General features: G+C 44.2%; 1 protein-coding gene and 1 long non-coding RNA gene across 2 annotated transcripts in view; one reads left to right on the plus strand and one right to left on the minus strand.

Moving 5' to 3' along the window:
* Nucleotides 1887–25227, plus strand: part of TMEFF1 (transmembrane protein with EGF like and two follistatin like domains 1) — a 122809-nt gene continuing 99468 nt past the window's right edge. The window contains exon 1 of the mRNA XM_021386390.1: nucleotides 1887–2070. Within this exon, the coding sequence (XP_021242065.1) occupies nucleotides 1887–2070 (184 nt within the window). The remainder of the gene's footprint in view (nucleotides 2071–25227) is intronic.
* On the minus strand, nucleotides 18274–24920 carry LOC110393744. The gene is made up of 4 exons (XR_002435164.1): nucleotides 24450–24920; nucleotides 23442–23615; nucleotides 19672–19781; nucleotides 18274–19554 (listed from the first exon to the last, which is right to left on the minus strand). It is a non-coding gene; the product is annotated as an uncharacterized LOC110393744 (long non-coding RNA).

Raw genomic sequence — 25227 nt, forward strand, 5'->3', positions numbered from 1 at the left:
ATATTGAACACCACAGGCTCCAACACCAACCCCTGGGGAACACCACTCGTGACCGGTCGCCAGCTGGATCTAACTCACTCCGTTCACCACTACTCTCTGGGTCCAGGCCTCTAGCGACTACATGATGTTGGGAACTGGAACTTGGACAAAAAAATGAGATGAAATTCAGTAATGGAAAAAATAAGGTCATGCACTTAGACGTTTATAAGAAGCATTTTTATTATAGACTGTAAATGACAGAAAAGGAGAAGGAGTTGCCTGTATTAGTTGCTCACAGTGTGACCCCAGAACATTGCTGTGATTTGGGCACATATAAAGCAAACTACCTGTATGAAGAAAAGGTCGTCTGGGGAGACATCGGGAGAGACTTCATCCATCGCAATAATTTGTGAAAAAATGTTATATTTCATGTCAGCTGTGTGGAAGAAAGCTGACTTCAAACTGTATTCAAACTCTTGGTCCCAGAACTACAGGAGGAGACCAAGGAGCCTCCTAGTAGTAAAATAAATATCTTATTTAGCTGTGTTTATGGAACGGGTTGCATCGAGCATTTGCTACCACCATAACAAAGTGCTAGCCTCAAAGCAGGAGTTCTGTGCCAGCCCCATGGCCTAATGATCCAAGGCGTCTTCCCACTTAGCAGAGCAGATTGCAGCACGCAGACGTCTGAGCGAGTTTTAAGTAACCTCGCACGGCGCCTGGTGCCAGCAGAGCAGGTTAACGCGCCGCACCTCGCCGAGGAGCGGGGGTCTGCTGACATCTGGCAACACAGCGAACAAAGGGAGCGAATAATTACAGAAAAACGTTTACATGGCAGAGGCAGTCAGCACTGAGCTCCGTGTGTGCTGGAAGGAAATTGCTCTTTCAGTCTAAGCGGTCCAGGACTTATCTCGTCATCACATTTAAGGAGACAACAGCCTGACTTCCTTGCGCCCACGGCTCGGTTTGTGGCCTCGGTCGGGGCTGCTCTGATAGCAAACTGCTCTCGGGTCCCGGCACACAGGACTTGGGGCAAGAAGGCAGCGTGCAGCAGCAGCAGAGAGAAACGGGCAGTTCTGCTCCCACAAATGGATGGTTTGCACAGCGGGTTAAAAAACTTGCACGCAGTGTGACAGCGGGAAAAAAAAAAAAAACCAACACCTTGCTGAAGGCACAGATATTCCCTGTGCTTTCCCTATACAAAAATGGTGACGGCGCTGTTTAGTTCACCCCCAACTTTCAGCAAGGTGCCGAGAGCCGGCTCTTGGGATACCCGCCCTGCGCTGTTGACCCCTGAGCATCCCCGTGCAGGTGACCGGGGGGAAAAAAAAACCCAGGCGGTAAAAGCTCTGGGTTACAAGTCCCTGCCCCGACCCAAAGCCATCGGCTTTGCGGGAATGCCCCCGCCACGCGAGCGGGGCTCCGCAGCCCAGCGCTGCCCCACCGCTCGCGGCGAAGCGCTCCGGCCGCTCCCCGCGCTGGGACCGCAGCCGTCCTCCCCCCCCCTCCCGCGCAGCCCCTAGCTCCCCTCGGCCGGGGGAGGGGGCTGCCGTCACGTGTGCCGCCCGCTCCTTCCTCCCCCTCCCCCCCGTTCTCCTCCTCCTCCTCCTCCTCCTCCTCCTCCTCCCCCTGCGCGGCGGCGGCAGCGCACCGCCGGGCTCCGCTCCCTTTGTTGCAGCCGGAGCGGCGGGCGCCGCGCACAAAGGAGCGCGGCCGGGGCACCGCTCCCGCGCCCCGCAGCGCCCTGCCCGGCCCTGCCCGGCGGCGGCGGCTCCCCGCGGGGATGCTGAAGGTGCGCTCCGGCGCGGCGGAGAAAGGACGGTCCCGCCCGGGCGGCGCCGCGGGCTCCGCTTGAGGCTGCGGGCCCTGCTCGCCGCCATCCCGCCGCTCCCCCGCCGCCCCTCGCCATGGTGGCGGAGAGCCCGGCCGCCGCCCGGCCGCCGCCGCGAGCGGGACCCCCGCGGGGGCTGCGCTGCGCCTCGGCCCTGCTGCTGCTCGCCCTCTCGGCGCTGCCCGCCGCCCGCGCCTCCCACCCGCTGCCCGCCGGCGAGTGCCAGGGCGGCGGCAAAGGGAAAGGCGGCAACTGCTCAGGTAAAGCCCCGCGCCGCCCTGCCCACGCGTGCACGTGGGCCCCGCGCGGAGCCGAGCGGAGCGGAGCGGAGCGGCGCGGAGGAAAACAAAGGGGCGACGCTGCCCCCGGGGGCTCCGCTGGGCGCCGTGCCGGGCGAGGGACGGGCGGCGGAGCGCCGCTGGGATGGGGCTGGCTCCGCGGACGGATAGACAGACAGACAGATAGATAGGTAGATGGAGAGATGCTGGCGCGGTGCGGTTTCGGCGCGTTGGTTCGGCGTGACAGCAGCGCGCTGTGCGTCGCGAGGGATATGGCGTTTTTAAAGCGGGGCAAAGTAAATACCGTATGAAGTTTCCGTTTCGCTAGCGGGGCTCGTTTCTCCCCTCCAGCCCCTCGTGGTGAGGGCAGGTCGTTCCCTTTCCCCCTCCGAAGCGCCGCTCCCCACAAAGGGCCGGGGCGCCGCGCCGTGCCTTCTCCGAGGTGATGAGCGGCCGCGCCGCCCGCCCCATTGTGTGCAGCGGGCGCGGAGCTGCGCCCAGGCACGGGTTGCTCCGTCCCCGCGGCGCCGGACCGCGGCTGAGGCAAAGCGGGCAGCAAACCGCCCCGCCGCTCGCTCTCGGTGCGCTTATTTGCGCCGAATTCAGCCGGCGCGGTCATCCGCGCGTTGTACCGCAACGCCGTGGCGGTGCGGTCGCCCGACTTTTGTGTTCTGTTTGCAGGGACGCTGTGGGGGTTTTTGAGGAGGGGTTAATAGGTCAGTGTGTCGCCGGCATTAGCGGCTCACCCGACGGAGACGTGTGGGTCGCTGGAGCAGAGCGGGGGCATAAGTCAGTGGGGGAGAGCGTGAAATATCAGAAATATGGGAGGAAGTTTCTAAGACGATGTGGGATGCACGGAGGCTCTTGGTCAGGAATCACTGCTGGAAGAGGGCATCTAGGCTGACACCGTCAGGTACAGAAGGCAGGAGCCATCTCTACATGCATGGCAGGCACCGGTTGTAATGTCACTGTAAAAATGGGCAAGAAAAATTGCGTTTAGAAAGGCAGTCGTCAGATTTCTGCCGTCTGGTAACTGCTTCACGGCGACTGCGATGTTTAGGCTCTCGACGTTAATTTTAAAGAACCTGATCTCAGCACGTGGTGTCTGGGACGGGTTTTCCCCTCGCTTAGCCCCGTACGGCTTCGTTAAGTTTTACCGGGCGGGTCCTCCCTGCCAGAGATGACTTCTCTGTACATACACGTGGGGCCAGGCGTTGGCATCAGCACCGTTCTCGGCGGACCGCCGTCTCACACCGCACTGTTTGTCCAGAGCGGTAAACTTAGAACTCTGTGACAGCTTTTTCTTCAAAACCTGGCACTCTCTGAATTACTTTCTGTACTCGGAGAAGCAGAATCCAGACCTTGCCTATTACTTTGTCGTTTTGATGTTTGTATCAGGCTGACCGAATGCCCCGCAGCAGTTTCTTAAACTTTTTGTGTTGGTCCCTGAGGCTGTAGCGTTTCCTCACCACTCGGTTACGTAGCTACCTTTATTTTCTGTTAAATTGTTAGGAAATGCTGAACTCCTCTCCTTAATTCCTCCGGAGCACTCTGCTAAAGGAAGAGATTGCTGTAGCAAAAGAGCAGCGCAAGGCGGACAGCGTGGGCAGATAACGTGAAAATTCAGATGGCTTTTGCAGTCCCGATTCTCTCCCTTCTGCCCAGGCATTGCAGTTCCATCTTTGGTTGAATTATGATATAATGGCATCATCACTGGCCAAGGGAAGGTCGTATAATCAAGTGATTAGAGCAAGAAACAGAGAATTAGGACATAGCTGCCATTCACTGATGATGTGATGTGGACTTCTGTGCGTTTGTTTGTCTGTCAGTCCCTACTTTGCTAAGTGAGGAAACCGAAATAGATCAATTTTAATTAGAATGCTGGATAAAACAGAAGTTGGTGGGGTTTAGTTTTTTTTTTTTTGTTTTTTTTTTTTCCCTGGAAAAGAGAACAGGCACCAAATGTTAGGGTTTATGTTTTAGAGATGTTATCTTATTGGCAGCTTTACTTGTAGTCATCTTGTGCAGCACTTCTGCTACTCACAGACTGGCTGGAAGCAGGATGGGATGGTAGTTGCTTCCCTGCTCTGGTTATGAGTCAGTCTTATCCTTAATAAAGACTGGGAAAGGAAGTACAAAATAGATTTAGTTTGTGAGTTGCATTTGGGAATCCCAGTGCTGCGCGTGGGACTCTTCAGTTTCAGTCCAGATGGATCTTCCCATGTGAGTCATGTGGCTGCCACAGAGGTTCATTTTATTGCAGTTGCCCAAATGCAGAGCATTGCAGCAAGATTTGGTTCAAATCTGTGCACCCGGGATTTCAGTTAGCAGCACTATGTCTCTGTTGGTAAGTATTTCAGCTTGTCCCTCCTTTATTGTGATTGTATATGCTTGCTGGGATGATTTCACACACCTCCTATGAGTCTCATAGGCCATGTGCTGCCTGCCCCTGGTTTCTTAAAGTCTCTTTGAGCAATGCGTAGGGATAAATTTGTTTCAAGATAGCTTGCTTATTGAGGACTGGATGAGGCCAAGGAAAAATTAAGGACACGTGGCCTTTCACAGAGTTCCCCTTCTGAGGAGCATTAAAGTCTTTTGCACAATCGTAACGTCTCTGAAAGAGCTTGTGGATGGAAGTAGATGGAAAATGCTGATTAGAGAGAGGGAAGAGCTGGACAAAGGAAAGCATCCATCCTGTGTGTGGGGTGATAGTGGACAGTATGATGTGCTGTTTATTGAGCATGGAACTATAAGCTGTCACAAAGCTTATAAATTTTTAGACAGAACAGCAGAGAAAGCTATAGGGGAGCAATCCTTTACCGCATACACATTACCTTAAGTTTCAGTATGCTTTAGAGAAATGGTTTCTAACCTGAAATAATTCACAGAGTAAATTAGACAGAGAATGTGAAAATAGACAAAAGAGAGCGGTGAAGCAGGGAACATCAAGTAGTGAGCCATCAGGAGTACAGCAAGCACAAGCAAAATTCATGCATTTTGATATTTCAAAGTATGGTAGGATGAGAAGGGAAGGTTAGACATCAGAAGTGGATTGAAAGCATCTTGATGCTGGGCAACAAGAGGGTCCTGAAGAGGGATGGGAGCGTCTGTACATGAGAAGAAGGGAGTGAGGAAGCTGCATGAGAAAAGACGGAAAGCTGAGAATGGAGACAACTCACAAAGGATAGCAAGAATTAGCCACGTTATATGTACATTTTCAAAGTGTGTTTGTGCTTGTGTGCTTGCTCCTTGTGTTAGCAGAGCTGTAGAGATAGAAGATTTGGGAAGGGCACAGAAGGTGAGGGAGAGGAGCAATGGGAGATGGCAGTCTCAGTGCAGATAAGGCAGGAACAACCAGGAACATGATAATAACTCCAAGTAGTACAACAACAAAAGTGAGAAATCACACTAATTGTTGATTTTTGCACACACTCAAGGAGGGAGCAGGTGTATTTAAAGTGTGTCTTCTGTCACTGTTGCTAGAGATGCATGTAGTAACATAGATAAAGAATACCTCTTTTTGTTTGGTCCTCTCTTCTTGTCTGCTTTCTACCACTGATGAATCTGCTCTCATTCAGAATCTGCAAGTCTTTGTCCTCGTTCTCTCCTGCTGATATTGTTGTTCCCCCATATCCTTGTCGTGCAGCAGAGGCTGTTCAATTAGGCACTCTTTATTTCCATTATTTTTTAGATGATATCGAGTCTGTTCTCCAGACACCATAACAAGGATCCCCAAGATTATCATTGCTGTGCCAGCAGAAGTGGCACAGCATAAACATATTAAGAAATAAATTATCTGCACAAGTCATCTCTTTACTACTTTGACACGGTGCATGTAACGTATTTTTGCACCTGCAGTAATCAAGGACCAGCAGTGAAGAATAATACATCATCTGTAGTTTGTGTGTGGACTACTAGTGCTGCTGTCTTGTTCAGTGCTTAATAGCTTTGGGGATTGGAGGAAGTGGCAAAACGGAGGTCACTGAGGCCAAACCAAAGTAGCGATGCTTGAAATATGTTGCTTTGGTAGAAACTATCTCTGAATGTGGCCCTTGCCTTTGCTATGCCTGCTTCCTTCCAGAACTGTTTGATAGTTAACAGGATGAGACACTGAGAAGTTTTAAAAGTAAGTGCTAAAAACTTAGTAATCAAGACTCTGTTGAGAGGAGCACAATGTTTGAGGCACAAATTCGGTGCTTGTGACTATTCAATTGCCTTTGCAAGGTTTTCTATCTCAGAAGCATCTAGGATATGTGTAGGATAGGCTCTCTTTCAAAAATACTGTCTACATTTATTGGCTAATTGCAGTTTTAGAGTTCAAACCAGGATAAAATATCACTATTTTCTGATGCGTTATGTATTATGTATGATCTGTTGCAGTTGAGTACTTCACCTTTTTCCTTAGGATAAGAAGGAGTCTAAAGCCACTCACATTGATACATCTACTCTGTGAAGCGAAAAGCTGAGCTAAAGAGTGGGTTGGCTAAAGTGAGTCGTGTGTACACTCTTTATCAGTCTAGGCCTTTGTGCTGTCTGAAGCTTGGGTCCATCCTGTCCCTACTGTGCAAGGGAAGAACATAAAGCTGTGCCCAGTCCACCTGGTGCACATGAAGGCAATGTGGGATGACATAAACCTTAGACACTCATTGTTGCCAGAGCTCGCCCTTGTTTGTGCCTGAGCTCTGCGTGACTCTGTCAGCCAGAATCCGATGTGGCCTCAAGCCTGGCTTTTATCTGTGCTTAACTGCTGGAACAGGCATACTCTTTGTGCCTTTTTTTTTTCCTGGTTGTTGTAAAGATTAACTAAGTGAGGTTTTTGGTTCTAGTGTGTCATCCTAAGTTATACAAGACCAAATCAATCTGTGTTAATGGTGTGAAGCCAGATTGGCAAGAATGGAAAAGCAGGAGATGGTTTGGGGATACAGGTTCAGGTAAATTAGCCTAGCTGTTCTAAGAAATACATGTCTTGTTTGTTTGTTTGCTTGTTTGCATAGATAAACCTGATCTGAAATGGTATATGGGACTTGAATAATTGGTTATTTTATCTGAGACTATGACTTATGTTCCCACAGATGAATTACAACAGTCAAGCCAAGTAAACTGTGATATGTGTTTGTGCCAATTGAACTTCTGAAGTAAATGATCTAGACTCAGTCAGGTTACATATCACTTTGAGAAACTATCATAAGGCATGAATACAAATCAGCTATAAGGAAAAAGTGAAAATGATTAAAAAGAGAAATTAAAACTCAGACAACACCATGCACGTATTTGTTTCCCCATAGTGTAATTATTTAGCCATGGAGTGTCCTTGCGATGCAGATTCTTATGCTGAATAAAGAGTGAAAAGGTAATTAAAGTGGAATTGAAAGTGTCAGAATAACAGAAAATCATCTCATAACAGGTGTCACTCCATCATTGTCACTAGTGGGAACTTATGCTGCTATGGAGTAAGTGAAGCTTGACTGAAGAGACTGGATGGGATCCAATTTCTTTACTGTTTCTTGAAATGGGGAAAAGAGCAGCTATGCTTGTCATGAAAAATGTTGCCAAGAGAACCTTCCTTCTGTACCGAGACCTTCCTGATAACTCCTGTTATAGGAAAAACAAGGACTGTCTTTATTAAGAGCTGTCAGGCCCTTTTATTGCTGTTGATGCAAGGATAAGCATTTTGTACTTATAGTCTGACGGTTTTCTTCTAGAATTGGCAGTACACTGGATAAAGGGAAGAGATAATATTTACTTGGATTTGGAAAAAAGAAAATCTGTGGTCAAGGTCTTTGAGTGAGGAAGCAGAAAGGCAGAGGATCACACAGATATTGACAGGAGGCTAGATTTTCCTTTTTACTGTAAGGAGGTGATTGTGTTCCACCACTGATCAGCAAGTTGAAAGCGCTTGTGACTTTTCCATCCTGTGGCCAGACTTTGGCATGTGTCTATATAGGAGGTAAGAGAAGTAGCTTCCAAATTGACTACAGATGTAACTTTTGGGGAAGAAAAAATGTTGAGCACCAGGGATGTTGAAAAAGGATCCATTTTTTCTGACTGTAGATGACAGCTTATCCTTTCTGGTAAGTCCCTACAGATGCTGTGGAACAAAAGTGGTGATAGAGGGCACGTTGTGTTTTTCAGGAATAAGCCTGTCTTTTTGTAAGCCATCTGAAATATCCAATAGAGATGAAGACCACAAAAGTTCTATGTCTATTATTCTTTAAAAGAAATCATTCTATCACAAGAATAGCTTTAGATAATTACAGTAAAAAAATTAAATAATCTGCTATAAGCTAAATAATGCTGTAGTTTATTCTTAGATCATCTTGAATTTTTAACAACTCAGAAATACAGAAAAATATAGGAAGAAAAAAAGGAAAAGCACGAGTGTGGAGTTGTATTCTGCAGATCCTGAGTGTGTAGAGAAAAGCAAGCTGTACGAAAGAAAACCACAGTAAATTTTATTATATGAAGGCATTTCTTGACAAAATGCTGCTTCTTTTCGTAATATTTTTCCTCCAGAAAGGATAAAAAGATAAAGACAAAATTTGTTTAGGGTAAGTTCAGCAATCAAAATCTGATCTGATGAAATTAAAATTTCCTGGAGAACCTTTTTATCTGCTTCTTTGTCTTGATGAACAACTACAACGTATCTTTAGTTCCAATTTACTTCACAGCTGGCTTCAAGAGGATTTGAGGGCAGAATTCTTTCATCTTTCATTATTAGGTAGATAGCTGGTTGCACCATTAGTTATTTAAATGTTTGGGATTTGCAGGTCATATGTTCTCCAGTGCATATATTTATTTATGAAAAGAGAAAAAAGGGTCAGATCTGTTTCTTCTGTTTAAGATTCTTACCACGGAACATTTGTCTTGTGTGAAGTGGGGCACATGATGCCAGATACTCTTTGAGTAACCTTGCAGGGTGACCAGAGTAGTTCTCTTCTTTCTGACCCCATTTTGTCCCCAGGCCCAACTGGGTAGGGCAGGGACACTGAGCAAGGGTTTGCATAGGTTTTGCAGAGGTGCATTCCTCTGTTCCAGATACGAAGTTAATATTACACCGATTTCAAGGCTCCATTTTTTTAAGTTGCTCTGCGACTGCCTTACTAGTCACAGTGTGGTTTTGTGAGGAGGTGGTGTTTAACTAGCAAATCAGGATTTATTTTAGGATAATTTCGGTTCTAATTATAGGCGACAATTTCTAAGGGCTGAAAAGACGAGTCTTTTCTGGTAATAGATTATGTGTTACAGCGACAGTGTTTAAAGGATCTGGTTCAAAATAAAATTAAATCCCTGTAATGCCTCTCTTTTGACTTAGTATTATAAAAATAAATTTAGTTGCAATTACAGTCTTGAAACAGTCACTTTATATAACAGTGTTCAAGCTGGCAGGATCCTCATCCATGCCTCAGAAATAGCGTTAATTAAGACCAGCAGGAAAACATGTGAAATGAAAGAAGAGAAAATCAAGAACAAGAGAGAACTGTCAGTAAGTTTTCTGAAGGGAAATTATCCTTTCCGTAGCTACCACATCCTCCCTGAGCCAACTTCTGCCAGGCTGGGACCTTGCTGCGCACATCAACATCTTAAAAAGGAGTGCTTGGCAAGCCAGCAGAAGGACATTCAGGCTGTGGGATGGCTTCTTGAGTCTGCTCTGGAGGCACAGCGTGAGGCTGTGGTGGGCCGCCCCTTCTCAGCACTCGACCTGCTGGCGGGTGGCAGCTGAGCTCCTCCAGGCAAGGCCCCGGGGCCTGCTCCGCCTCACCAGACCACATGGGACCAGTGTCAGAGCAGATGGAGGCGGCTGGCTGAGCCAGAGAGCCGGCGAGCTCTGGTTAATCTGCCCTTGAGTGCTGTGGTGTGTTTGGGATGAAATGCTTAACCTTTGGAACTCTGACTGCTTTACCTCAGGCCCAGACTTACTTCCCAGACTGGCACATTCCTGCCCAATTTCAGCAGCCTGCAGCGTTCACCTAGTGCAGGTGATAAAACCTGCCTCAGACTGCTTAAACTCCTGTGACATGGCATCTGATGATGCGAGAAGGAGCACCCGGCCCACAGTGAGGTTGTGCTGTCACATCTGCTCACGTATGACTGTAGAAAACCTAAAAACCCCTTTCAGCAGCAGGTGAGAAAGTGCCCCACTGCTTAAACCTGAAGCACAGGGAGGTGTTTGGTGAACCTCACAGGAGTTTGACTTGCTTTCTATGGTTGCACATACAGTTTCACACATAACTACCAAGAATGAGTGATTAGATAAGCATAATTTGCAGAAGTTGCTGAATTTCCTCTGAAATTTTAGTACGAACAAGAACCTTCCTAAATGCAGCATAAAAGCTTGAAATCTGGGCTAGCCAAAGGTGTCAGTGCATATGCAGAAAAAAACCAAAATAGATTAGGCATACACAAGGTGGGAAATCTTTGGAAATACAAGTTTTAATCATTAAGGTGTCCATAAGCCTCAGGGCCAAGATGTAAAGTCAGTAGCTAGTTGATGAAGACATCTCAAACAATGTTTTCAACAGGCATTTCCATAGACAGGTTAAAAAAAATTGGTGGCTAGGTACCAGTTAGTTGCTTTAAAACTCAGGGAAGCACTGATCTAATTAAATCTTTACATTTTGCTAATTAGCATTGACTCTGGTTGTGCACTGGCTCTCTCTGATCCCTCTGGGAGAGGCAGAGGTCAGTTCATTGTGCCAAGTGGGTTCTCCAGGGCAGAGGGGAGCAGCAAAACATCCTTAGAAAAGCCAGTGGGGTCCCCCTGAGCAATAATGCCAGGTGCAGTGGTGGGCAGATGAGCTGTCACCTTCCTAAAACATGGGGTTTTAGGATAGATTTTCCTTCATCCTCCATTTCTCACATAGGTTTACCTTGGTAATTCTGTAAGGCAGAGTTCCTTTTTCCTGTCTTGTCTGGAATTTCAGGTTTATAAAAGTGAAAATAAAATAGACAGGCTCGAGTTAAAATTATAGAAATTTTTTTCTTGTGCAGAAGGTGGACTGGGAAGGCAATTTCTTCTGTGGCTGTCTGCAAAGGATGTCCCTTTGTTTGCATGTCTAAACAAAATGCCTTTGTGAAAATATGTATATATGATTGAAATGTGCAAAATCAGTTCTGGGCTGTAACAAATACTCTTTTTCACATCAGCATCTTGCAGTTGTCATAGGTATGAAACAAAAAATTTGGCTAGAAAATACAGAGAACAGCTGCCTTATTTTTGTTTGTTTTTGTTAAGTGAGAAGAGGTATATCATTATCTCAGTGCTCTTTGTTAAACCCCTGTCTGTAATGCAGAAGAGTTACTCAGGTGAGAGAACACAACCTCCACATTTGCAAGTGATATTCACGCTGCTGGCTGAGCAAACAAAGAGGAACTGTGGAACCAGGCTCCGAATTTGAGCGTTTTGGGTGATTTATCTACCAGATGGTAAATGCAGTCCAATGTAAAAAATTAGTCTGGGAGCAAGGAATCAATCATCCGGCACACTGATCAGGAAAGGGATTTGGGTGTTATAGCAGAAAAATTAATGAGCTGGCAATCCGCGGCAGAGCGGCATTAAAACAAAAAGATACTATACTGTAATAAAAGGGTCCTCACACGGAAGACAAAAGAGATGAATATAATGCTTTGTTAGACACTTGATAAACCTAATCAAAAGCAGTGTATTGCCAAAAAAAAAAATCCCAAATTATTCAAACAGAATGGTGAAATTGTTTGGTATCAAAACCTGGAAATACAAGTTAACGTAGAAATGTGAAGTTTTTTTTACTGCCTTCACATTTTTTCCCCAAATATACAGTTTGTTGAGTCACAGTAATTACTTACGGGTATTCTATATTGCACTAATATATATTTATATGCTCTTTACAGTCACAGTACAGAGGACTTGGAATTATCTAAAAAAGATTCTGTAGAAGGTACCAGTACTACTTTACGGAATAAATATTTCTTTCTATTAAAATCTTGAAAATTGTTTCCTTTGCCCCTTTCTGGTACTCAGGGTGGAAGGGTTCAGCATACTGCCATTCTAACAACCAAAATCTCTCCATGACTTTTCTCAGATTTTTCACAGAAGTCCAGCCAGAAAAGATTAAGAAAAGGTGACTCCTGTGCTCAATTTCCACTTTGGTATCTATTCTTGAATTCTAAGGATCAGGCGCAGGTTAGGCTGCCTGGGAGGTGACCTTGTGTGTGGGTAGTAGGACCGAGCCTGGAAGCTGTTGGGCTTCCTGACACAGGTGGAGACCTGGCAATGGATCCCACCTGAAGCCTGAGGCAGCAAAGGGACTTCTGTAAGTGCTGGTAGCTGAAATAAGCGGGCTGGAAAGTCTCTCACTTCTACTGCAGAAAACCACATGAAAGAAGTAGGTTGGAAAGCATCTATTCCGCTACAGAAGGCTGCCTCAAACTGTTCTTTTGTGTCCTCTGTAAGTAACGTCTTTTATTTCTGAAAACAGTCAAAGAGGTAGGAAACTGTGATGCCATTCGGTCCTCCAGTTTTGTTTTTTATGTGTGTTTTTTTTTTCTTTGGGATGAGGGTTGGTAGTTTGGTGAACAGCTAGTGAAGCACACGATAGTATTGAGTGTTCCTGCTCATCATGTCAGTGTACTGCCCAAATTCTTTCACTTACTATTTCTGCTTTTTGTTTTGTTAATTTATTTGCTTTTAAATGCTGTCTTTATAGAAATATTTCTCTAGACAAGGGAAAGGACCTTAGTACCCGACCATGTAACCAGAGGAGTAAAACTCACTACCTCAGGCATTTTTTGATTGCTAATCACTGCTTAATATCAAAGAGGGGCTACTAGATCATAATTGTGATTTATCTGTGTACAGAACAACAAACAGATTTGTCTGCATAGAGTAAGCAGGAGGAACCTGCAAAAACTAGTTTCTTACAGCTGTACTGTTTAAGGGTGTAGAGACACTTGATGATTTTCCATAGACTTTTACGGGAGCTGTAGCAAAACCTATAGCAAAGGGATGGACCCAAATGCCTACATTTCTCCCGGACAGAAAGGCAGTTTTACCTTAAAATTATGCAGGACATATCAAAATACTGTGCTGAGTTGTACTCACACAGCTCCAGTGTACCAGGCTCAACCTTGGTGTAAACAGCAGCTCTACCTCCATCACCAGTTGTTTACCTTGAGGCTGAAATTGGCCTTTTACTTCTTCTCAGTTACATATGTGTGTGAGATGAAGGGCAGAATTTAGCATGTGCATATTTACATACAGGGGTTTCCCCTGGCTGTATTTATACCTATCTTTCTGTTGTTTTAGAGGGTCACAGAATTGTTGAAGAGGGCTGAGGATGCCTATGGCCCCACACTGGAGCAGAAGTGGTGGGTTAGATTCAGAATGGCAGCAGCATGGGATCCATCAGTGCCTTAGAAGTGAGAGGATTCAGAGCAGATACAGTTGCGCATCTGTGATCCTGGTTATGTGCTCTCTCTGCCCCCTCCCCACAGGCTGGACTGCTGGATTTGTGAGAGTAAGGGGCTCCCCTCCAAGCACTGGAGGATGCTGACAAAGCCTGCGTGTCCTTTGCTACCTCCAGATGAGGGCAAAATGAGAACCAGCCACTTCCCTGCCTCTCTGCTGTAAAGCAAGTAATAGCAGCTAATTTATGGCAATTAGGAAGCCTCCCTCAAGAGCTGTGAGCTGACACCGGGTGCATTTTGGCACGGGCTGTGCTCGCTGTGCTCCTCAGCCCTGGGAACCTTGGGAAGACAACTTATGAGCTGGCTAATCCGGTGTTACATTTGCCGAGGGAATCCCCAGTGGGGAAGAGTGAATAATTTCCACCTGCTTTGTGCTGCATGAGTGGCACGACAGGAGCCGATGCGATCGATGAGCATATTCGGAGGAGAGGTAGCATCTTGGCTGTATTTTAGATAATGCATTTCTTTGTCCCAGATTCTGGCCGTCACGGCGCTGGTCACATTGACTCCTTCACCTGGGCCCTCTCTGTACCTGCAACCCTGATGGCAATGAGGCACAACGTAAGGATCCCACGCTGTAGCACGGTGATAAATTCGCAGCCCCTGAAAATCCTTCTGAGACTGTCAGAGGGGGTTAGCAGAAGCTTCGGGAGTCATATTTCTCCTTGCATTTCGGGAAGGATAAACGAGCAGGCAGAAAGGAATTATTAACTATAGATTGAGCTGACAAGTCTCTCTCTGGGAGGTAAATGTATTTCGGTAAGCTGAACAAGTCGTCAACAGTGATTTGTTTGTAAAAAGTGTGATGCAGTTGTTGAAGTTTTAGAGCAGGGGAGCTTGTGACTCGGCTCTTTGCCGGTCCATAACTTACTGGCATTACCAGAATTCATTAAGTGGCCTGAATGAGCGACCAGGGGATTGTTTGTTTGTTTTCTCCCCATGACTTTTATGTCGCTGGTGGTTCTGTTACTTTTCCAGGGTTTTCCTGACTGTTTAATTATGGTTTTCAAAATCATCCTTAAATAGTATAGTGTATGGGTGTTCGGAGGAGAGAGTATATGCAAATCTAATTATTCTCTAGTGCTATTCATAGTGTTATGTTTAATGGATATTACACAAGTGTTAGTTTATTTTCTTTCTCTGTATACAGAATAGGATTCTATTGCTATTTTTACATAGGCATGTGTATCGCAAGAATACACTGCAGTAATATTTTAATTTATAGATCTATTAAGGGATTCTAATGAAACCGAACACAACAGGAAACTGAGTTTTTTTGTATTAATTTGGAAACCATTACATTTCAATCTCCTGCGTGGAAATTACTCTTGTTGCAATTAGCTTCAGTATAATATTTGGAAAATAAAAAAGTACCTCATCTTTCATTTGAAATCAGCGACTACTTAAGGTATTTTTATACATTCTTGATTTTTTGACATAGACTGGAAGAAACCATGGAGATCCAAAGGCATGATTCCCTCTGAATAAGTTTTCACTTGTATCCCTCTTCTTGCCTTCCTGGAAAGGTCCAAAGCTGTAGAACATTCAGTGCTGGGACTAAAATCTTTTGGAACACAAATACTATGACATCCTTTTGTTTTCTCTTTGTTTAGATAACTCACTTTTTTTTTTTTTTTTTTTAAAGTAAGCCCATGTTTAATTTCCTATATCTAGTTAAGTTCTGTAACTCATTCAGAAATAGGCATTTCTTCCCATGCTTATAGATAGCAAGGTAATGTTTGCATAAAGGAGCTTGCCATGCAGGCTGACTGCCTTTGCTGACAGTTTGTTGTCCACGTGGCTGGAGAAGATCTCCCATGTCATTGTGGTTGCTGTTTCTGCACGGAAGCCTACTCCTCAGCATGATCCTCTTTCTGATCTGATGTACTGTTTGCTTAACCATCTCTTATCAGTGGAAATTAAAATTTTGTTTAAAAAATTTAGTATGCAGCTTATTTTTAAAAAAAGGAATGAAAAGAATAGATTTTAGGGACGTTATTATAAGAATATCTTGTTCTTAGAACCTGTGTTCGGAAATTTCCCACTTCAAGAAGAGAATCAGTAAATTTTAATGTATTTTCAAAAAAGTCTAAATGTCACACATGGACCAGACTAGGCTGAAAACTGCCTTAGCTTTTTGTACAAAATAAATTCTGGGCGTAAACTTAGATGTTAGGAGAACAAAGCATTACTGAGCAGCTTCCACTGGTGTGAGTTTTTGTATCCTATTTGAGGAGGTGGGGGGAAAAAGGAAGTAAAAAAATGAGAAATCCCCAGTTACTGAGTATGTCTGGAAAGTCTGATTTGAGTAACTTGTCTAGCATTGCACAAGGGCATTAGAACTCCAACAAATAAAATTAATTTAGGAATCTTCTTTCTGAGTACTTGATTTATTCTTTTATTATGGCTTATCATAACTTCCCTTTACAAAAAAAAACAAACAAAAAAAAAAAAAAACAAAAAAAGACTCTCCGTACCAACAGCTAGGGAAAATACAGAAATCTCACATGGCAGGTTGATTTTCAAATAGCTGTGAGAAAGGTTAAAATCATTACATACTGGCTGAGACTTCTCACTTGAATTAATGGCTTAATGAGTACAATTGAAAATAGTTCTCCTATGTGAACCAGGCACATGAAAACAGATAATTTTGCCATGTACTGACTTGAAGGCAAAGACCCAGCAATCCCTGTCTCTCTGTCAAGGCCTGGGATCAAGTGTATTCCAGCCCCTTTTGGCAGCCTACATTTTCAGGTGGGTGGCATGGATTTTCTCCTACGAGAATTCAATGGTCTGAGCTTTAGGAAATATACTTCCATCACTCCAGCTTGTGCCTCAGCTCCTGTGTAAGGACGTGGAAAAGACTGAGCACCTTTAATGGTACAACTGATATTATTATTTAAAAACAAACAAACAAACAAAAAGGTACAAGTATGTGCTCTGATTTGATTCTTAAGAACAATGTGGCTGGAAATCTTCTACTGCAACAACAAGCCTGAGTGCTATAAACAAATCAGGATCTTATGATGGAAAATGTTATGCAACGTTAACTAAAAGTACAGTTCCCAGATCTATGTATGACTTCAGTTTACAAGTTAGCAAGTTCCATTCAAGTTAAAGAACTCTGTGTTTGCCCAGGAAGGTGTTTAGAAGTTAGGAAATGCCAGCATTTTGGATTGTCCTTGGATGGTCAGACTCGGTTTCTCAAATAGGTCAAACACTCTCATCTTTCTGAGAATATTCCTGTAATTCCCTCACAAAGGAGCCTGCAGAAACACTGTGTGTAGCCTTTTCTCCCTGGCTAGGTAAGCGTAAATACTTTTTGTTATGGAAAAGAAAATAACACAAATGTAACAAATATTAATGCTATTTGATATTATTCAGCTGATTTTTCTACATAACATTAGATAACACTGGAAAACACTTTTACAGAGCAGGAAGGGAAAGTTATGGGTTTTTTATTGATTTCATTTTTCAAATGTGAAAGAAAGCCCAGATTAGGGTACGGTCTTGCAGAGAATTGCCCTTGCCCATGATTTTACCCTCCTGCTGATGGCTGTGCATCCCACCACAGACCTTGGCCCACATCAGCCTTCAGCAAAGCCCATTCTCAGTCATGTCCCCTCACTAGGAATTTGTGGGCCAGCAATAATAGAATCATTCAGGTTGGAGAAGAATACTAACAACATCTTGTCCAACCTTCAACCCACCTCCACCATGCCCACTGACTACATCCCTCAGTGCCACATCCATACGTTTCCTAAACACCTCCAGGGACAGTGACTTCCCCCACCTCCCTTGGCAGCCTGTTCCAATACATCAGCACTCTTTCAGAGAAGAAATTTTTCCTAATATCCAACTTGAACCTCCCCTGGCACAACTTAAGGCCATTGCCTCTCATCCTGTCACTGTTTCATGGGAGAATAGGCCAATCCCCATCTCACTACTACCTTCTTTCAGGCAGTTGTAGAGAGCGATAAGGTCTCCCGTGAGCCTCCTCCTCTCCAGACTAAATAATTCGAGTTCCCTCAACTGCTCCTCATAAGAATTGTGCTTCAGACTCTTCATCAGCTTCACTGCACGTCTCTCAGTGTTATTAGTGGCTTCCTGACTGTTGTGATGGGTACCAGAAGTGACAGTGCCATGAGGTGGAAAGCAGGGAGAGGTAAGGAGAAGAGCTACAGCCTAGTGTCCATCAGCACCAGCGGGCTGCCTGACAAACCACATCATCACCACACCTAGAAAAAAACATTGCAATCGCTATAGCAGCAAATATGTATAAGGCCATAGATTTCCACCACTACCTTGAAATAGTGGATTTCAGGAGATTTAGATTAGATTTCAGGGGGAAATTTTTCACTGAGAGGGCGGTGGGGTGCTGGCACAGGCTGCCCAGAGAAGCTGTGGTGCCCCATCCCTGGAGGCGCTCAAGGCCAGGTTGGATGGGGCCCTGGGCAGCCTGAGCTGGTAGGGGGGCAGCCCTGCCCACAGCCACCAGCTGGGACTTGATGATCCCTGAGGTCCCTTCCAACCCAAGCCATTCTGAGATTCTGCCTAATGGGCAGAAATCTTGTGGAGTCAAGATCTGATCTGTCTGAAGATGAGGATGCTGCGCAGTGTGCATGGGATTATGTTACCAGAGAAATTTCCTACAGATTTTTGTTGTAACTGAAGACCGTCAGACACAAAAGGTTTGTTCCCATTGTCAGTCTTACATAGCCAGCATAAAAGCACCGTGTATCATTCATTTTCTTCTTTAATTTGCCTTGTTCTTCATGTTACACTCCACTAAAGATATTTACTTTTATTTCTGCTATTCCATGTGGCAGAATTTATGTGCACAAAAGGAATTTAACTGCAAGAAAGCTTTTATAGACAGAGATTGAAGCAGCAAAACATTAGGCAGGAATCAAATGCAAGATGTTAAGCACCGTCTTTCCTGAAATCGAGGAGCAATTAAACTTCTTATTTCACTGACAAACTTGAAACCTGTAAAGTAATACGGTAACGTAATGGGGAAGCAGTGCTTAATGAGCTTATGCAGTTATTGCAAGTTAAAAACAGTTGCATGTTTAGCAAGCAAAATACTGAGAATACATTATCATTAAACGGTGGTGATAATGTAGTCAAAACAATAGCAAAGTACATAAGCCTCACAGAGCTATTAAATTTACTGTATCTTCTTCGAGGAGCCAAAACAAGCGAAGAAAGCACAACGCAGCTGTAGGGGAAAGAAAGCAGGATTAAATCAGGAAAGCATGCAAGCTAATGAAAAAGAGCAATCAAGTTCACCTTGGATGGCAAAAACAAAACAACTCCAAACAAAACACAATATAAACCTTTTATCTCAGAGGAATCCTCTTTTTCAGAGTTAGCCTCTCTGGAAACAGGCTCAGTGGGAGATTTTAATCACCTAATCAAACAAGTAATAGAAATGATTAATGATTCTTAACCTGCTACAACCCAGCATCTCTTGGGGTCTGCTTCATCACCTGAACTTACAAGATCTACATCTGCCAGCTTGGCTCATGAGCACGAAACCCAGGGCACAAAGCAGGCTATTTCCAAGAACGGTGTGAGCCCTCTCCACTTCAGCAAGGCAGCTGATTGGCAACACAGCTGGAAGCATACAGGTTTTTCCCTTGTGTTTGGGGAAGCAGCCTTCCCAGGCTGCAGGGGAGCTGAGGACACAATGGCCACTGTGTCCTCTGCTGCTGCCCCTTCCAGCCCAGCTCCAGCAGTCTGTCTGTTCCACCTGCATTCCCTTAGTTTAAAAAAGAGACTGCTGTGGGAGATGATGTTGGAAGTCTGAATGAAGCATTTCACCGCCACCACTCTCCCTTCAGGCCCTTCCTTCATGGAAGAAAGTCAGCTGGGTTGAGCACGATCTGCCCTTCAACTGCTGATTGCTTCTGCTAGCCTTGTCCTTTCTGTCTTCGAAGAGAGACTCTGAGACGATGTTCTCCAGGGGCTGTGGTGAGGATGGCTGACTGTCTGTTCTCCAGGTCCTCTTCCCTGCCCTCCCTAAAGATGAACAATGTTAGCCTTTCATGGGTAACTGACACCAGCCTCACAGTCACATCAGTCAGTCCTCTCAGATCCTCCAGTGAAACCCATCTGTCCTGATGGAGCTGAACATACCTGATTTTTCTAAGTAGTCTCAAACCTATTGCTACTCAGCTGTCAGCTGTCCTTCTCTTTTTCTGAACGGTGTTTATACCTGCTGTGCTGTGGGAGCAGGCTATGAAGACCTGTAAGACAAAAGAGACACAGTGTGCTTCAACCTCTTCTTTGATGCCTGCTGCCTTTCTCTTCCCCACCCATCAAGAGATACATTTTTCCTGAACTTCTTCTTGCACAGGTCATTTCCGAAGAATCGTTTCTTTCTAGCCTTAATGTCCCTTGCTAGCTCCAGCTGGGCTTTTTCTTTCCTGTTTTTGTGCCAGTGTGCCCAGGCAATGCTTTTGTTTTCCCCTTTTGTAGCCTATGTTTACACTTGTGTGCTCACTTTCTGTACCTTCAGTTCATTAAGAATCTTCTTCTCAGCCAAGAAGGCATGCTGCCAAAAAGGTGAATGCAAGACAGGGAACAGTCAGAGCAATATAAAGGTGTGCGTGTGAAAAATACGGTGACTTTTCTGAAGGAGATAGCTAGGCAGACCAGGACAAGGACTGTAAAATAAGGTGTAATGGTGTCCTCGTTTGCCCATGAAGAGGAGGCTGATGGTAAGGAGATCAGAGTGGGTGAAATGCCAGACTGTTCACCCTGCTTTGTGGTAAAATTTTCATTTCACGCTGAACTTCATAGGACTGCAGACACCTTGCTACTGAGACAGGTGTACACAGTTGAGTGTGTGGAGCCAGGAGCAGAGAGGGCAGCAGGAAAGTAACAGAAGCAAGAGCTTTCTGAGGCAGTGGAAATTTTCTGTCTCTCTGAGCTGGAAGAATCCAGTGAAGATTAGTATCTAAGAGGAGTTACAGAGGGTAATTGGCTGGATGTCAGAAAAGGTGGGGCAGGGTGGCAAAGCCCGCTCTGTGGAATGAGAAACCTTATTCATCGGAGAAGAGGAACTCAAAGATTAAAAGATCAGAAGGAAGAGTTCATTACTAAGTCTAGGTCAAATGGATGAGGTAGGCTAAAAGGAGCGAGAAGGGAGAGGTCTTCAGTCAGAAGTCAATGAAGATTGAAATTGCTTGAGTTCAAAGTAGAAGTTAAAGGAAGAGGGAGAGGCAAATATAAGAACAGAAGGAATAGCTAAAAGGGGATTTTGAGATATGGGCTTGGAAGGAAAGAGGAAAGGTCTTGCTAGACTGGAGGGAAAAACACAAGGTTACGGGGTGAGAAGCAAGCAGTTCTTCATTGCTGCTCGAGAGCAGAGCTTGGTTGTCTGGGGGCAGAGGATCATGGTGGTGCAGGACAGGGCAAGAGGGACATGGCAGCACAGGGGGTGCCGGAGAAGGAACAGGAGAAAAGGCCTTGAGAGATGGAGAAGTCTTGGATCTAGATGTGAGACTGGTTAGTGAGGGGAAAAGTATCATCAGAGAAAGAGCAATGTGCTGATCATTCTAGAGAAAAAACTGGCACTAAAAGGCAGGAGGGAGAAATCGGTTAATCAAAAGCCAGTTTCTTTCTTCTACCTTCTGTCTTTCTTAGAACAAAAAACAATGAGAACAATCCTTCCTCCATTAGCATATCTTTATTTAAATAGTTTTATCAGTCACTGTGGTTTCCAATTAGAAATATATATATGTATTTTTTCTGTTCTCCTCTGTTTAACAGACCATGAGGAAAATTGACAGATTAAACCCCTAATCCTGAATATATGCACGTGCTTAATTCTGAAGTCATATACTTATGTTATTAACTGTGTTGTTAGACCAGAGCTGGAGTGCTCAGCTGCTTTGATATGTTGAAAATAAAGATGCTTTCAAAAGGATTTAATACCGTTTCAGATTTAGCAGATTTGGATATTAGATCAATAATACTTAAAAAACAAAACAACGAAACCTCAAAGACGTGTACTTTCTTATCACGATCGTATTTTTATACAACAGTAAATTCCATAGATTTATCATTCATGAGATTTTCAAAGGTGCAAGCTTAAGTTATTTGCTTGTTTATTGGTACCTTTGAAATCTTCTCCTAATTTATTTCAGAAAGAAAGTGTCTTCAAATGCAAAATGAAATCAATGTGATGCTGGACCAAATCTACAATGACTGGACCAGGTCTGTAAGGTAAAAATAGGTGTTGCTCTGTTTTGGAATCAGAAATGTGGAGCAAGAATGAGCTGGGTTTAATATTCATAAAAGAAGAACAGGGTGCCCAGAGAGGTTGTGGAGTCTCCTTCTTTGGAAATATTCAAGACCCATCTGGATGCCTACCTGTGCAACCTGCTGTAGTTAACCTGCTTTAGCAGGGGGCTGGAATCAATAATTCCCAGAGATCCCTTCCAACCCCTACAATTCTGTGATTCTGTGATTCATCATTAATAGCTAATTCATTCGAGACATTTGATTAATAATTTTTAGTTGAGATTTTTTCATTGGAACATTCCATTGTGTTGTCTGGTTGAAAAGAATGAAGCTATATTGTCAGGGTTTTCTCAGCATGCTATGACTTTATTCTTAGACTTCCATGATAGAGTGAATGAGGGTGATACTTTTTTTTTAAGTTTATAAACTCTGTAGTAGTTTATAAAGAGATCATTCTTGCCCAGTCTTATGTTTTTATCCTGTAGTTTTTATGGAAAAATGCACCAATGATATTTTAATTTTGTATCTGTAACCTAGACAAATAATTCATATTCCTCTCTTTTTTTACAAAGTTACTATCCATCATAAATGTTAAATTATTACTTCATTACACTGTCTAAGCTTAGTGTAGGCATGCTGGTCTTCACTGACTTTTATCTTGATAACTGCAAGAGGTTCTATGATGAAATGTAGTAACCCAATTTAGGTTTTCAGATCATTACATTTACCAATACTTGGGCTTTTTTGTGTATTTAGAAGTATAACATAGAGTTCAAATATGCAAGTTGTTTTGAAAGACACGAGTCAGAAAGGATTATAATTTTCACCGGATTTTTCAGAAATTTAGTGTTTCTCTTAATTAAACGCCATTGGTATCACTTTGGTTTGGTGACTTAGTAAAAACAGTAGATCTTGTTGTATTGTACAGGTGTAATAAGAGTACAGGTTTGGGGGGAAAAAGTGTTTGGAGAAAAACGGGTTACAATAAATGTTTCCAAGACCCTTTTGCGAAAGCTAATATTTACAGCTGTATTTGAAAACAATCCATTAAATACAGGGAGAGGCATGGCTTCTCCCTCAGGCCCCCAGGGAAATACAGCACACTGGTGTGCTGTCCGAGGCATGGCACAGACCAGGAATGTATTAATCGGAAAGCCTTCTAGTTGAATATTCCTGCCTTGTGTGCACCTTCCTGCCTCAGTGCGGGGCCTGCTAGTTCTGGGGGACCTTTGCTGACCTGTTTGGGAAGCGGATAGGAAGGCAGTGCTGTGATGAGTGTCTGTTTTTCTTGTTATAGCACTAGGTCATCTGGGTCATACTTTGCCTCCATAATTCTTGCTCAGTACTAGGGAGAAGACAAAGCAAATGCTGTGTTGCTGTGCTTATCTTGTACGTGCAGTGATTTTTATGCAAAGGTGTTCCATGACATGATTTCAGTGCTCTGACATTTGGGCTGTGTTTGGGTTTGAATGGACGGATGGATGTAGGAGTCACTGAGGGCTAGGGGTTGATTTGCTTGGCAAAAACCTGCTCAGCAATTTCAAGATAATATAAGAGCTGCATTGTCTCCTATGTGACACCTTAAAAAAATCCCCAGTGATAGCTTTCTGGTGGGATATGTCACGCTATTACTTCACATTATTATGTGCTATATTTACCAATGCAAAATGAGGTTAGTTAGCTGGATATGACAGGAAAGGTGTAGGAGCGCACTTTCTGTGCAGAACATCTTTCCTACAGGAAGGCAACCAGGTCTCACACAGCTCAGGCAGTGAGCAAAGAATGATCTCCGGATAAGCAAAGTCTCAAAATCCTTCCCCTAATAATTGCACCTGAAAAAAAAAAAAATATATATATATATATATAATGAAAATGCATGAAACCAATGTTAAATAAGGGTTTGTGTGGAAATCAGCTGCCGAACTGGGGTTAAGGACAGAGTGGTTCAGAGCGTTTTGAAAGTGGAAGCAAGTCTTCACTTGCCCCTCTGCTACGCTCTGCTGAGTGTCAGTATGGGGTTTTGTGCTTTCAGCTTCTTACACTGAGATGCTATGTTAGTTCTGGACACCGTGTATATGTGTTATGTATGTAGGTTTTGTAAAGTTAGATGCCCTTGTGCCTATAGAGGCATTCCATATGAAATGTGCTCCTGTAGCAGCAGTACTGGAGCAGCACCAGTATTGCTAGTTTGCTAATGCTAACAGAGTTACTCCTGTAGAAATAGTGTGTTAACAGCTTTACTCCTTCAGGAACAGTGTATATTCTTCAGCAAGAATATTTCTGGCAGAAATGGTCTTACAGCCCTTGGGAAACAGCTCAGAGCTGAACCCAGCAGGTATACTGTCCTCTACTGCATTCCTGTGCATGAAAAACAAGCCAGGATTTCCAGCTTTTCACAGTCGACACTATTCAGACTTCAGAAACTTCCTAAGTAGTCCATCGGTTTCTTCACCTTGTGGATCTCTGCTCTTTTTTAGCTCTCTTGATTTTGCTACCCTTCCCCTTGCTAAGATTCTTCCTATGCACAGCATTCTCCTTAGCCTAGCAATATTGCATTATTTCATAGCAGGCTTACAGACTGAAAAGATAAAGAGGAACCTTTCACCTAATTCTGTTCTGCCAATATGTTGTTGTAACAAGCCCACAGCCGTGGTATGAGTACCTACCTATAGCACATTAAGCAGAGCGAGAACATTTGTCATGTGGGATCCTTTCCTTCTCTCTCTCCGTCCCCTGGGGAAGATTGGATGCTGATTATATTGCTATACTTAATGAGTTTATTAGTGGAGCAGAAGTTGAGGAGTAGGAGAATGCAGACATGGGTAGAAATATGGGAGCAGCAGGTTTCTCTGTCTCTCAGGCAGTGTGCAGCTGTCTGGCAGCACCCAGCTCATTCCAGCAGGCGATGGAGCTCTCCGAGTTCCCTGTGCTGGTTCCAGGTCCAAGGACGTCACAAACACTACACCAGGGACAGTTTCCCAGTATTTGTGTGCTCAGTCATGCCCTGCATTGGCCAAGAGTCCTGTTGTCTTCTTCCTACATAGGAACTCACATCTTCCAGGAACTCTTTGTGCTTTATACTCCTGTGTTTCTGCATTTTATTTCTCATGGCAGAGAAAAGACCATTAATTGTTCATAAACTACATCAAAAACTTTTTTTATGCTAAATGTTTAACCGAATTGGTCCCAGCAATCAGGAGAGCACAGGAATTTCAAACAACCTTTTATTTCCTAGTGCTAGGAACAGTAAGGAAAAAGCACACTCATGTCGTTCTCCGAGCAGTGTCCTCAGTCCAGGATGAGTGAAAACGCAAAGGTTTCCCTGGATCCATCACTGTTGCCTTCAGCCACCCTGGGTGCCACTTTTAGTCCTGCTCAAGCTGTAGTGTGAGGTTACACGAGCTGTTTTTACTGATGTCCCCTGATCCCTCTCTGCGGCATGTG

Source organism: Numida meleagris, chromosome 2 (assembly GCF_002078875.1).
Source record: "Numida meleagris isolate 19003 breed g44 Domestic line chromosome 2, NumMel1.0, whole genome shotgun sequence".
NCBI lineage: Eukaryota > Metazoa > Chordata > Aves > Galliformes > Numididae > Numida > Numida meleagris.